The sequence below is a fragment of the Culex quinquefasciatus genome, chromosome 1 (genome assembly GCF_015732765.1).
Source record: "Culex quinquefasciatus strain JHB chromosome 1, VPISU_Cqui_1.0_pri_paternal, whole genome shotgun sequence".
In the NCBI taxonomy this organism is placed as follows: domain Eukaryota; kingdom Metazoa; phylum Arthropoda; class Insecta; order Diptera; family Culicidae; genus Culex; species Culex quinquefasciatus.
In genome coordinates this window covers 120536007-120551296 of record NC_051861.1, presented here as the reverse complement: position 1 = coordinate 120551296, position 15290 = coordinate 120536007, and the positions used below count along the sequence as shown (strand labels likewise).

The 15290-nt window shown below is 33.2% G+C and overlaps 1 protein-coding gene across 1 annotated transcript in view; it reads left to right on the top strand.

Annotated features, from left to right (window-relative positions):
• Window positions 1-15290, top strand: part of LOC6047638 (protein-tyrosine sulfotransferase) — a 61804-nt gene that overhangs the window by 31449 nt on the left and 15065 nt on the right. Inside the window, exon 2 of the mRNA XM_001864627.2 lies at window positions 5095-6084. Coding sequence (XP_001864662.2) covers window positions 5789-6084 — 296 coding nt within the window. The 5' untranslated portion in view covers window positions 5095-5788. The remainder of the gene's footprint in view (window positions 1-5094; window positions 6085-15290) is intronic.

The window sequence follows — 15290 nt, the reverse complement described above, 5'->3', positions numbered from 1 at the left end:
CTTACTTGGGTTCAGTTCTGATTTTAATGGATTCTTTTGCTGCGACTGGTCTCTGTTATCAATCTTATCGGCACTACTCAGTTGAGTTGCTTTTTATTTGAAGTTGCAGGGCAGCCAGGTTAGTTTTTCCAGGTCAGGAGTAAATAAACATCTCACAAAGAAATGAACGTTTGGTTTGATGCTGTGTTTACTATTCTTGAGGTGTTATTTTTTTATCTAGAAAATTTTCATACATCTGTATTCAAAAGAAAATAAATGATTTTTTTCTTTAAAATTATAACATTGATAGTAAACCAACCAGCAACTAAAACAAATCGAAATGGTTTAAAGAACAAAAATAGAAAAGCAAATTTCAATCTTCATGTTGCTCATGTGTTGCTCATGTGCTTCATGTGCTTCATGTTTATTTCCAATTCAAGAAATTAAAAAAAAAATAAAGTTTTATTTTTAAACTTATCGCAAGTTCTAAATTTATTGTCATAGCAGTATGAAAAAAGAAGATCCCATTTTCATTAAAAGAAAAAATCATATCTTGGAATCCTAATTTTCAAATGACTAAAGTTTTAAAATTCCAAACTATTTTTGCCTTCCTCACCTCACTGAGGCAAGGCTATAAAATCACTCGAAAAATGAACTTTTAAAATACACTTTCTAGATAAACCTTCACGTATACCTATCCACTCAGAACCAAATTCTGAACAAATGTCTGTGGAGATGTGTGTGGACCTGATTTTTTTCCACACGATTATCTCAGAGCTGGCTGAACCGATTTTGGCCGGATCCGTCTTATTCTTTTCGTTTTGGGGTCCCCTAAGACCCTATTGAATTTTATTCTGTTTAGTGAAGTACTTTTAAAGTTATGCCAAGAAAAAGTTGTTTTGTAGCTACAAAAAAGGGTGATTTTTGCATAACCGGGTCGCCCGGTTGCCACATTGCTTAAGCAGTGTCTGCGTCTCTTCTGGGAAAAGTCTGTATTAATTATGTTGCTGAATATATCATTTTGTCTCGACAAAGATTTACACGAACTTTTTACTGAAATATACAACTCATAAGACATTGTTTACTAAGACTAGGGGGACAGCGTGCAATACCATCGTGCACCTAATGTTGGCATATCAGCACTTATAAATTCAATTACAGCCCCCCTTTATCCTTTATTTTGGAGAGTTGGTTAAAAAAGCTGGGCAATGTTCCATACACCCACAAATGCTCTACAAAAAATAAAGAGCCCAGCCCTACTGCGTTGTGTTTATCGCGGAGAGGATTCTGTGAACGTGAGCCATTTCACAGAATCTGCAGCGTAGGCATAATAGAAAGCCAAATCAACTGAAAATATTTTGCAATGCTTTTTCCTGTGTTGAAAATTATATTTAGCATGTTTGTTCTCTATAGAGTTGAACTAGCAGCCGGCTGAAAAAAAAACTTTATAACAAAGAATAAACAATATTTGTGCTCGATTAAAAATATTCTGATTTTTTTGTGAAATTCCTATGTACATTAGATATTTTGAAAAACTATGAATGCAAAACAACTGAGTTGTAGAATGCATTTTTGAACACCATTTCGATTTTCTTATCCCCGCCCCTCGACTTTAATAATGCATTTTTCCTTTCCCCCCTAAAGAAAAATTGAGAATTTTTTTTATGTTTTTTCTACATTACTTGTGACTGGGTCAACCGAATTAGATGAAATTTTAATGATTATAACTTATAAGTAAACATTAAACCAATTCATGTTGGACCAGGTTTAAAAAATCAATGTTTGCAGAGAAATTTGATTTTGAAGTCAAAAATAAATGTTGCTCTGGAGCAGTGTTTCTCAACCTTTTTCGTTCCATCTCCCCCTTGGCTAATTTTCATGAACTCCATTCCCCCCTCAAATTTGGAGCAAATTTCATAATTTAAGATTAAATTGTTATCATAAGACTGAAGTTTCAATAAAAAAAAAACAAAAGTCATGTAAAACATATAAATATGCAGTTTATGAAATAAACTTCACAATGTAGTCCAAAATTAATAAAACTTCTTTTCAGAGAGATTTTTTCAAATATAGTTAAAATAATCTGGATGTGAAAGAAACGTTTGAAAAGTTTATAAAAAAGTATGATTTGAGCAAACTTAAATTAACTGGTTATATTCATAATTTTGAAAAAAATATTCCAATTTTAAGCGATAAGTGCAGTTCAGTTATCTTCAACATTTGTATTTTTTCATAAACCAACTGTTCCTGATTGAATTAATGCAAAAGCTTCCTTGAAAAAAAAACCGAGTTTCTTTTCGTGTATGAATCTATACATAACTGACAATAATCATAATACTTTAAAAAAACCTCAAGATGAGAGCACTAACAAAAAACGTAAAATCTACTTTTCAAAATGCAATGCAAACATTTTCAGAATTTCTAAATTAATTCTTCAAAGAACTGTTAAATTTTATGTGAGTATAAAAACAATCTTTTAGAAATAGAACAAAAACATGAAAAAAAAATGTGTTTACAAACCCATTCACCCATAATAGAGCAGTTCTCTACGAAATCGGTATTTTTTCTTAAATTTTAATTTATGTATTTTTTAATCCGACTGAAACTTTTTTGGTGCCTTCGGTATGCCCAAAGAAGCCATTTGGCATCATTAGTTTGTCCATATAATTTTCCATACAAATTTGGCAGCTGTCCATATAAAAATGATGCATAAAAATTCAAAAATCTGTATTTTTTGAAGGATTTTTTTGATCGATTTGGTGTCTTCGGCAAAGTTGTAGGTATGGATACGGACTACACTGGAAAAAAATGATACACGGTAAAAATAAATTTTGGTGATTTTTTATTTAACTTTTTGTCACTTAAACTTGATTTGCAAAAAAACACTATTTTTAATTTTTTTTATTTTTTGATATGTTTTAGAGGACATCAAATGCCAACTTTTCAGAAATTTCCAAGTTGTGTAAAAAATCTTTGAGCGAGTTATGAATTTTTGAATCAATACTGATTTTTTCAAAAAATCGAAAAAATGGTCGCAAAAATTTTTCAACTTTTTTTTTCGAAGTAAAATCAAATTTGCAATCAAAAAGTACTTTAGTCAAATTTTGATAAAGTGCGCCGTTTTCAAGTTAAATCCATATTTAGGTGACTTTTTTTGAAAATAGTCGCAGTTTTTATTTTTTTTAAATTGCTGCACATGTTTTCCCACTTTTCAAAAAAATATTTTGAAAAGCTGAGAAAATTCTCTATATTTTGCAATTTTGAACTTTGTTGATACGACCCTTAGTTGCTGAGATATGGCCATGCAAAGGTTTAAAAACAGGAAAATTGTTTTTTTCTATGTCTCACCCAAACAAAACACCATTTTCTTATGTCGATATCTCAGCAACTAATGGCCCGAATTTCAATGTTAAAATTTGAAACATTCGTGAGATCTTTTCGAAAAAAATATTTTCAAAATTTTTAAATCAAGACTAATATTTTAAAAGGGTGTATTATTGAATGTTTGCCCCTGTTGAAATGTTAGTCTTGGTTTTAAAAAATTGAAAATATTTTTTTCGAAAATATCGGAAAATTTCACGAATGTTGCTGAGATATCGACATTAGAAAAAAGGTGTGTTGTTCAGGTGGGACTTAGAAAACATCAATTTTCTTGTTTTTAAACCTTTGCATGGCCATATCTCAGCAACTAAGGGTCGTATCAACAAAGTTCAAAAGTGCAAAATATTGAGAATTTTTTCAGCTTTTCAAAATATTTTTTTCAAAAGTGGGCAAAAATGTGTACTAATTTAAAAAAAATAAAAACTTCGAATATTTTCAAAAAAGTCACCTAAAAATGGATTTAACTTGAAAACGGTGCACTTTATAAAAATTTCACAAAAGTACTTTTAGATTGCAAATTTGATTTAACATCGAAAAATGAAGTTGAAAAATTTCTGAATTCCTCACTGGTTGAGAAACACTGCTTTGGAGTAACCATGGGCGTGAGAATATTAAAGGCTTTTTAATCTTTATATATTTATAGTTTAAAAAAACTCTAAGTTTATCGAATTTATCTATGTTTTTTTTTTCTTTTGATAGTTGAGGCCTATTTTAGAACCCCGGCCCTGAATTTTTCATTTGTTTTGTGTTTTCGATATTTGTTCCGGTCTCGTATTTACTTGTTTTTCACATTTTTTTTTCTCATAACATGATAAAAAATGGCATTAAAAACATTGTCTAAGTCACATAAATCAATTTATTCCTCCAAAGCCATAATATAAGAAAGTTCTTCTTTTAAATATGTTTATTTTTAATTCAAAAATAGGTTGAAAAATCATACAGACAAATGAAATAAATAGTTATTTTGCTATATTTTCTTTTGTTATCATACACGGCAGAATTTAGGTTTGGTGTTTGATTGAGTACAGAAAACAAAGAACGCGTTTAAAACGCGGTGCAGGGGACCACTGATTTTTATTAATTTTCAGTACCTGTTTGGTGACATAAGCAGAGAAGAACATAAACATGTTCATCCCTTTGTACGTGCCAGCATTTAGGTGTTTTGGTAAGGGCAACAGATCGCTAACATTTGTACACACGATAAAAAATTATGCAGGAAGACCAAAATGGCAATTTTTTAAGCATTTTTTGTGTGCCTGTAGAAATAAAATATGTCAAGCTTTAGACTTCAAAAGTAGAATAATTAGTTTTCCCTCTTAATTTGAAACTTTATAAATCAAAGAATGCTGCTTCATCATTTTTTTTTACCGAAAATAGATAACTTTTGCTAAGAAAATTTCACGTATATTTGGCAGGTTGCAGATTTCATTCCATTTTCATTTTGTTTGCTGTTTCTCGGGAAACGTATTAAAATTATTAAGTAAAAATTTTCAAAAGAAACTTCCTTCTTCTTTTTCGATTTAGCCATAAGAAGATATATTTTTAATTTGTTTAAATCTCTTCTAGGAAAAATATGTACTTTTTCTTTTTTAAGGTTGATAAGAAATTTACTTGTTCACGATAAAATCAATACATTTCAGAATTTTAAAGCTCTAAGAACAAAGTAGTACAAAAAAACGAACCGAAATCTAATTGACTTCATTCCTCTTCTCTTTCGTCTCTATTTCATTTCAGAGTGAAACCACACCAACAGCAGTAGCAACAGCCAGCAGCAGAACTGAATCGGAACGAAATAATTTCTCCAAACCAACAGCGAAAGAGCGCTTGAAGAACCTCGGGACTCGAGAATTACGGTTCCAGTTATATCAACACACACACACACACACACGCGTGCACGTGGTCGAATCTCTCTGTTTCCCCCTCCGGGACGTGCCCCAGCCATCAGAAAGAGGTTACCCGAACCACTCCGAAAGCGTCGAAAGTCAATCCAAGTGAAGCCGGGAGTAGTGCTAATAGATTTACCACGATACTTGGAAGAATCTCCGCAGTTCGGGTCGGTCTTCACGCCGATTAGAACACCCGTTAGTCGCATTTACTAAACCGGTGGTGGCGTGTTGGAAATTGGATCTTCGGTGGATTTTTTTTTGGGAATTTGTTGGGCGGATTCCGGTCAACAAACGTGACGGGTCAGGTCGGAGGGCCAGATGGAGCTGCTGGTAGACAAGCTAGTGCAAGACGATCAGCTTTGGAGTAGTAGTTGGAGCGGGGTTCAGCCGAATCAAAGTGGAAGTTTAGTAATTTAAAGGTCAACAGTAATTGCGCGCGCACACACACATATCGAGAGAAGATACTTAAAAGTCAAATTTTTAAACACAAACAAAAAAATACCAAAGAAGAAACAGAGACTGACTGACCTGGCCTTGATGCGATGCGGCTCGTGATGCGCAACCGGAAGATTGTGCTGGGCGTTGCGGGGGCCGCGATCCTGCTGTTGATGGTGTTCTTCAAGGGCACGGAGTTGGGGGCGCGATGTCTCGCCAACGGTGGCGGATCGGTGGGGGAGATGGTGCGGGGCGAAACGGGATCCGGCGGGGAGGATGATGGTCATGGGTTGGGAGGAAGTTACAAGTACCACCGGAACATGCCGCTGATCTTCATCGGGGGCGTGCCGCGATCGGGCACGACGCTGATGAGGGCGATGCTGGACGCGCACCCGGATGTGAGGTGAGTGAGAGTTGCAGGGTGGGGTTTGGGTTTCTTGTGGCAATGACTTATGACTCTCTATATTGGGCATTGCATCCCATTTTCAATTGTTTCCGATTGTATCGTACAAAATGGAGAGCAAAACGTATTTTTCTTGGATTACATACATTGATTAGCCATATTTCAAAAACCAATAAATGAACAGAGTTAAAAAACTTTTTTTTAAATTTTGAACTCTGTAAATTTAAAGCCGTTGCAACGCGTTGTATATTATTTTTATGATCTGATTTCCGATATTTCCCAAACAAAATTATTTTTTCTTCAAAAGCCATGTTTAGCAGTGTTGCCAATTTAAAAAAAGGGTTTAAGTTAAGTCCACCTGACATTTGTCTGAAAAACATGTGACAAAAGATTACTGGCTTCTTAAATATACCCAAGAAACCACGGGGCACCAAATAGCGGTATTAAATTTGCATTTTATTGACATTTAAACCCATCAAATAATGCTTCTAAAAGTTAAATCAACACTTTCCCCCTGAGAAAGTTTTCGCACAGTGAGACAGTGAGCTTAAACGTAAATAAACTGCATTACCGACAGCAGGGCGAGGAGAAAAAAACACATTTACAGCGGCACCTTCGTCTATTTTCTCACAGATGGCGACGCTTGCTTGAATCTGTCGCTGGCTTAAATTTTATTCCACCGGGAGAAAATCGGGTAAAACTCGGGAATTTGAATGACGAACCGGGAAATATTAATAGTTTAGTAAAAATCCACTAAAAAATATCATTCGTGTGTTGATAAGTAGATCGGGAAAATTTGTTTGACTTTGTTTTTAATAATTAAACTGGTTTTGAATTCGTTTTTGTTATTTATATGACATTTATTTTTCTCTAGCGAACTTGTTTGAGAAATTCAAAATAATTGTTTAAAAAAAATCCAATTTTTTCATCAAATTTGCGTATAAATATTTATTATCAAATTCAACAAATTTGTTCAATCATATCATTTTTGAATTCTTGTATCTTTTTTTAACAACAATATACAACGAATTTGCACTTAAAAATAATTGTATCATAGTTTTTTTTAATGTGGATCGATGATTTGGAGGAATTGAAAAATTATTTAGGACCACCCATATACCACGTGGACACTTTTATGGAAATTTCAAACCTCCCACCCAACAAACATCGATTACCCATAAATTTTTTATTCTATGGAGCGTGGACAATCGCCAATCCCCCCCTCCTTTCGTGATTTATGGATGACCCTCAATTAAAATATTTTGAAACAGGTATTCAGGTGGCATTTGTTACCTATCAAAACGTATTGAAAATTTGGATTTTAGTGTTAAAAAACATGATTAATCCAAAATATCTCCCTTTTTTATGTATTATGGAAGTTCTAATTTTAATTTTATATAAAATTTTATGATATTTTGAAAATATAATTTTCACAGTATCTTTTAAAAAGTGAGGTCTTGCTCGTTTTAAATTTGTCGCTCCGTCGAAAAATTAAGTAGAAATAAAGTTTGACTTTGTTTTAGAAGTTTTCGAATAATTACGTGGAGATTTTCCCTTATCCCCTTAAAAAAAGGAGCATCAAAACATCTCTTCTTCCAAACCCTTTCCCTTATCCCCGGTGCATGGTGAAGATGACAATGTTGGTGGAATTATCAATTCCTAGGCAACCTGTGTTGGAAAATCATTATTTTTACATGACGAAATCCAGTCTAATAAAAACTTGCACCGGATTGCTGGAGACTTTTTGAATGGGGGGAAGGGTGAGGTTGGGTTAGAGAAGTTTTTTCTTTGAAAATATTGATAAATACGATCGATTTTTTTATATACACACAAAAAAAATGAATTTTGGAATGTTGAAAATTTGGTAGGTTGAATATTACCTCTTTTTTGAGTGATATGACATAAAAAATGTGTAAAAATGTGAACATGATGAATATTCGTCAAAAGCTGATGAAAATTCATCATTCATCATTTTTTTTTTGACACAAAATCTGTCACCATTTCCTAATGAATATTACCATCATTTTTTTTCTGTGCAGCTATGTTTTTGAAGATAGGTTTTCTTTAGATTTACTGTGATCATGAAAGATAGATTTAAAAATGAAAGAAAACTTGCAACAATATTTAAAAAGCAAGATTTTTTTCATTTTTTGAAACTGTTTAAATTTGAAAGAATGTTAAAGTCTCTAAAATATTCCAACGATTTTTATAAATAAAATAGAAAATTTAAAAATATTTCGGAAGTAGTATAAAATATTTGAAAGAATGGAATAATTCACAAAATCATTACGACAGTCAAGAATAGATTTAAAAAAAATAAAAACTGAAAAAATAACAAGTTGAACTTTATTTTTGGCAGAACTGCTCAAATTTGAAAGAGCATGAGCATGGTTGACTGCCAATGAGCTGCTACTCCGTTATTGACAGATCAGCTGAAATTAAACAATGAATCAAAAATGATCAGTGTTTAACCCCTGAAGACCCCGACTTTATTAGTCAATACCGGCGCCCTCCCAAGAAGCCTGCAGTTCAACAAAAGGGAGGAATGTTAGTCCGATAGTTGAAGTTGCAGACTCATCAAGCACATAGTTTTTCGCTATATACTTGTTGATACCGCTTGAGACCGTTGAATCCACAGCATCTCCTTCAAGCATCACGTGATTATTTTTTTTTTTTTGGGTTAGTAGGATAAGGTATTGGCTTTTCGATGCCTCCCGAGCTACGATGCTATGGGGAGGACTTTCATAACAAACCCGTCGGCGAGCCTTCCGAGCAACGATGCTATGGGAAGGTCTTTCTAATTAGCACACCAAAACACTCGCGCACAGGTATTTAAATACTGAATAAATGTAATTTTTCGTCACGATTACCCAGACGACATTGATGATATAGGAAGGACTTTTTTACAGTAATTTACAGTAATACTTAAACTTATTTTAATGCAACAATTCACACGACGTCGTGCCTCCCGATCAACGATGATGTAGGAAGGACTTGAGTAAGCCAATCAGGATGAAACACGAAATAAAATTCTTTTCTTTTCACATACAATGCCACATAATTGACCGCGCGTCACCACCCAACAAATTGAACTCAGAACTGCTCAAATTTGAAAGAACCGAAAAACCCCCAAAGTAGGTGAAGAAAAGGTTGTTTTTAAAAATAAAAATAAATTTCAAAAAAAAAAATTAGATGTCGAACTTTTGTTTTAAGGAACTGCTCATGTTTGAAAGAATGGAAAAACAAAAATATAACAACAAACAAGAAAGGTTATTTTTTAAAATAAAATATTACCATAAAAATATTTTGGAAGTCGAACTTTTTTTTTGAAGAACTGCTCATGTTTGGAAGAATGGAAAAACTCACAAAAATATTTTGACAATCAAGAATGAGTTGTTGAAAAAAAAAAATAATAAACTTTCAAAATATTTTAGAAGTCGAACTTTTTTGGAATAACTGCTCATGTTAAAAAGAATGGAAAAACTCACAAAAATATTTGGACAATCAAGAATAGTTTTTTAAAATATATAATAAACCTCCAAAATATTTTAGAAGTCGAACTTTTTTTTGGAAGAACTGCTAGTGTTTGAAAGAATGGAAATCTTATCAAAAATTGTTTGGAAGTTTATTTAAAAAAAATGATCATTACTAAAAGGATGGATAAACCAATGATAAACTCATAGAAAAAATCAGATTTGTTTGTAAGAAAATATTTTTTTCAAGGTTTTAGAATATTAATTATTTGTTTATTTTTAACATTCGACCTTTTGTTTTTTCGACGTTTTGTCCATTCGACCTTTTGACCATTTGACCTTATGTCTTTCGACCTTATTTCTTTCGGCCTTTTGTCGCGCATCCTTTTTTATGATCTGTAAGAAACATATATTTATACTTCAAACCACAGCAATTCTCTACGAAATCGGTATTTTTTTCTTAAATTTTAATTTTTGTATTTTTTAATCCGACTGAAACTTTTTTGGCGCCTTCGGTATGCCCAAAGAAGCTATTTTGCATCATTAGTTTGTTCAATAATTTTTTATACAAATTTGGCAGCTTTCCATACAAAAATGATGTATGAAAATTCAAAAATCTGTATCTTTTGAAGGAATTTTTTGATCGATTTGGTGTCTTCGGCAAAGTTGTAGGTATGGATATGGACTACACTGAAAAAAAATGATACGCGGTAAATTTTTTTTAATGATTTTTTATTTAACTTTTTATCACTAAAACTTGATTTGCAAAAAAACACTATTTTTAATTTTTCGATATGTTTTAGAGGACATCAAATGCCAACTTTTCAGAAATGTCCAGGTTGTGCAAAAAATCTTTGAGCGAGTTATGAATTTTGAATCAATACTAATTTTTCTAAAAAATCGAAAAATTGGTCGAACATTTTTTTCAAATTCATTTTTTGATGTAAAATCAAATTTGCAATCAAAAAGTACTTTTTTGCAATTCCGTCGTGAAACTACTTACTTTACCTGTCATTCTTGAACGACGAAATAGCATACTTTTCTGTACCAAAAATAACAGAATAGAATAGCAACACTTTTCAAAATAAATGCTGAAAAGTTTTACTTTTCAGCACTGAAATGGGTGCTGAAAAGTTGAACTTTTCAGCACTTGTTTCGAAAAGTAACACTTTTCAATTTTTTTTTGAATTGAACGATTTATTGACAAAATACATGAAAATTTGACATAAAATTTCACTCAGTGTGTGTTTTTTGGAATTGCAAAAAATGTTGTATGGAACTCGTTGCAAAACTTGATTTTTTCAGCACTCTTCGTATTTATCCAACTCGGTGAACCTCGTTGGATAAATGTACGACTCGCGCTGAAAAAATCCTCTTTTTGCAACTTGTTGCATAAACTACTATAGTGATATTTGATAAAGTGCACTGTTTTCAAGTTAAATCCATTTTTAGGTGACATTTTTAAAAATAGTCACAGTTTTTCATTTTTTAAAAATTAGTGCACATGTTTGCCCACCTTTGAAAAAAATATTTTTGAAGAGTTGAGAAAATTCTCTGTGTTTTCCTGTTTTTTTTTTTTATTATTGTTGATACGACCCTTAGTTGCTGAGATATTGCCATGCAAAGGTTTAACAGGAAAATTGATGTTTTCTAAGTCTCACACAAACAACACACCATTTTCTAATGTCGATATCTCAGCAACTAATTGTCCGATTTTCAATGTTAAAATGTGAAACATTCGTGAATTTTTCCGATCCTTTCGAAAAAAATATTTTTAAAAATTTTCAATCAAGACTAACATTTTAAAAGGGCGTAATATTGAATATTCTGCCCTTTTGAAATGTTAGTTTTAATTTGAACATTTTGAAAATATTGTTTTCGAAAAGATCGGAAAATTTCACGAAAGTTTCATATTTCAACTTTGTAAATCGGACCATTTTTCGATTTTTTGGAAAAATCAGTATTGATTCAAAAATTTAAATGGAAATTTGTGGAAAGTTGGCATTTGATGTCCTCTAAAACATATCGAAAAATTAAAAATAGTGTTTTTTTGCAAATTAAGTTTTAGTGACAAATAAAAAACCATCAAAAAAACCAAATCGATCAAAAAATTCCTTCAAAAGATACAGATTTTTGAATATTCATACAAAAATGATGTATGGCCAGCTGCCAAATTTGTATGGAAAATTATATGGACAAATTAATGATGCAAAATGGCTTCTTTAGGCTTACCGAATGCACCAAAAAAGTTTCAGTCGGATTAAAAAATACAAAAAAAAAAAATCGAATGACCGAAATCTGAGAGAACTACTCACCATATAAAACGATAAAATCTAGAGTCATCCGATACACAAACGGAAAGATCAAGGATCTCGTTCTATATTTCCTTGATTTTCTATATTTTTCATGTTGAGATATCTGATGAAAACCTAAAAAACACACGAAAGTGCTTTTCCAATCAGTCTTAAATCGTAACTAACGATCTATAAAAACAACGAGATAGTAAAAAACATCATTATTTTTCAATGGCCACAGTTCTCGGACAGGTGAAAAAGTTACATAGTTTCACAAATCCCTCTGTTTTTTTGTTGTTATCCACCAGGATTTGCTGACTCTGCATCAATAAATCATGGCAAAAGCACACCCTCGAATGAATTAATTCGCGCGTTTTTTTTTTCGCCAGCTTAACTTTATTTTTCATCACCGACCCTGCTACCTAGGCGATTGCATTTTAATTTTAATTTTTGTTTTTTCCCGCACGTAACTACCTGGACATGCCAACGGCCGGGCTTGGTGAGATATTGTGATAGTGATTTTGCTTCTTTTTTCCAACCTACCTTTTCGCTCATTCATTGTTATGCAATTGAAACACTTTTCCCACCCACGCCAATTGGTTTCAACAACCACCGACGCCCGATGACAACTCCTGCTGCCCTCTGTGTGTGTGTGTATGTGTGCATGTACACGTCGTCATGTGCTTGCCTAATTGGCGTTTTAATAATAAAACACTTCCGAGCAATGGCACGTCGAAGTCGTCGTCGGTTTTGTATTTATATTTGTACGTGTGCCTCCTCGTGTGTGGTTGTTCTTCTGTGTGAGTGTGAGTGTGTGTGTTGGGGTTCAGCCCAGGATTGAGGATTTATTTGTGTGATTGTGCGGGGGCGTGAGTGTGTTTGCGTGATTGTGTGAAGAAAGGAATAAATGAGCCAATTGAAATAATATCGCTTCGTGGATGGGTTTTATTATTTTTATTTTTATTATTGCAATTAGCTTGATTTATGGATCGTTCGGTTATTAAAGTTAAAATGTCTCTCTGTTTTTTGGTTGTTATTCAAACGCATTTCACAATTTATTACCATCTCGTTACTAATGTCCTTTCCGCTCTGAATCACACAAACAATTGTCCTCCCCCCCTTCCCAAAAAAATCATTAAATTTCACTCACCACCCAGTTAACGCTAATGGTCCATCAATTGGTCCAAAACTGTTGTGGAGCCCAATTGTTCTGTTCTGATGGCCGCGCATCAAATTCACATTTCCATCACCTGGAAAGTGTATGCGACACACCCGCCCACGGAAACCTATCCTCTTATCAATCATAATTTCCACCTCACCACTTGACGCATTCCCACCCTTCCGCTTTATCACGGTGTCACAGACCATCATCATTAAAAGGTTTCTGTGGTTACATTATTATTATCATCAACGGCTTCCCCCCCTCCACTCCACCCCTGTCCCTGCAAAGTTGGACGAGTTTTCGAAAATTGCAACTGGTTCGCGTAAGCTAGATACAATGAGGCCAAATTGGGACGCCATTCAGCTGTTAATGTTTCCCGGTATTGTTCTGAGTTCAACTCAAGAGCAGTTCTAGGAAATTTCACTGAATTTTGTTATAAATGGAGTTGAAATTGAGGTTCTATAGAAATAACTGAAGAGGAATTTTGAATTTCCATGCAATTTATGTGTATCTGTGTGTGGTCCAATGAATTACCCCCGATGACCGGCAGGGAAGTTATGAGAACGTATAAAAATACAGCTTATGTCAATTGCAGGTATCATTTTGAAGTTTTTTTTTTCAAAATTTATTTTAAAATTTTATTTTAAATTTTTTTATTTTTATTTTTTTATTTTAAAATTTTATTTTTTTTTTCAAAATTTATTTTCATTCGAGAGATCCGAAAATTTTATTTTTCGTTTGTAGACACTCAGAAAATTTCACTTTTCTTTTTTGCTTTGTTTTTCTCTAAAAACAATTCTCCAAGAAAATCGGAACTGAAATTAATTTGTGTTTCTTTATTTGACAAACAAAAAATCCAAAGGGCTTTTCCAAAAACAAAAAACTAATTTTGCAACATGGGTTTGTCCATTCAAGTTTCGATACAAATTTGGGGGCTACACAAATGATTTTCTCAGCTCATTAAAAAAAATGTTTTTCAAAGATGAGAAAAAATATTTTTACTCAAAATTGAATTTAAAATGCCTTTACCATATGAAGCGCAAAGATTCTTTTTTTAAATTGGTACTTTTCGATTGCAAATTTGATTTTACATCAAAAAACCAACTCAATCCACCTATGTGTTTGGAGCCTTCCTCACTTATTACCAACAATGGCTGATATGATGGAATTGTACAACAAATTTATCTATTTTTTAGATCCGGAATAAAAAAGTACATAAATATCACTTAAGTGGCCATATCTCGAGACAGGGTTGCCAGATGTTCAATGTTTTGTACTCGTTGAAAATGTCTTTTGATAACCTAACCAACGATGGGTCGGATGATGGACCCGGACATGGTTTGCATACGTTTAAGTGAGATCCGAATATATGTGAAAACACATTTTTATACATAACTTTTGAACTACTTATCGAAACTTCAATCTGTATAAAACTCGATCTATGGGACCCTAAACCAAGTCAAACCGGTTCAGCCAGTGCCGAGAAACATGAGCTAGTTTGTTGGTCACATACATACATACACACATACATACACACAGACATTTATTCAGTTTTCGATTCTGAGTCGATATTTATACATGAAGGTGGGTCTACGACGTTTTTATACAAAGTTCATTTTTAGAGCATGACCCAAGTAACATGTTTTTCCAGGAGTTCTACAAGAGCTCTTCAAGATAGCTACAGCATAGCAGTTTGGACCGCGGTAGGATAAAATTTTCTTCAAAACTTCTTCAGGAGTTTGGAAGAGTACTTGAAGAGTTCCTACCGCGGTCCAAACTGCTATGCTGTAGCTATCTTGAAGAGTTCTTGTAGAACTCCTGGAAAAAAAATGTTACTTGGGGATTATAGGAGAAATATGCCCATTTTAAGCCTAATAAGCGGTCGTATTTGAATGATGCTGGATAATCTGGATTGTTCCTTGAAATTCACTAAAACCAAGTACACCAACGAGTAGTGCAACTTTTTGTGAACATTTCTGTTTATTTTCACTTTTATTAAAAGTTATGCTATTCCTATTACAAGCATTTAAAAAAAATATTTCAAAAATGCATTCTAATCAGTCGAGTGCTTTGGGCCACGCCCATTATTCTATTTTCAGCTACGTTCTTTTTTTCTTACAGCGCTCTTTTGGGTCTGCTTAGTGCTGCCAATATTGATGAAATTTTAAGCGAACACTCACGAAAAGAAGCATTTATAGCGAAAGTTTCCTGGCAGCACTTGCTCACTCCAACAGGCGCTGCTGGTGGTGTTGGTGGCGCCGGTTTTCTTCAGCCTTC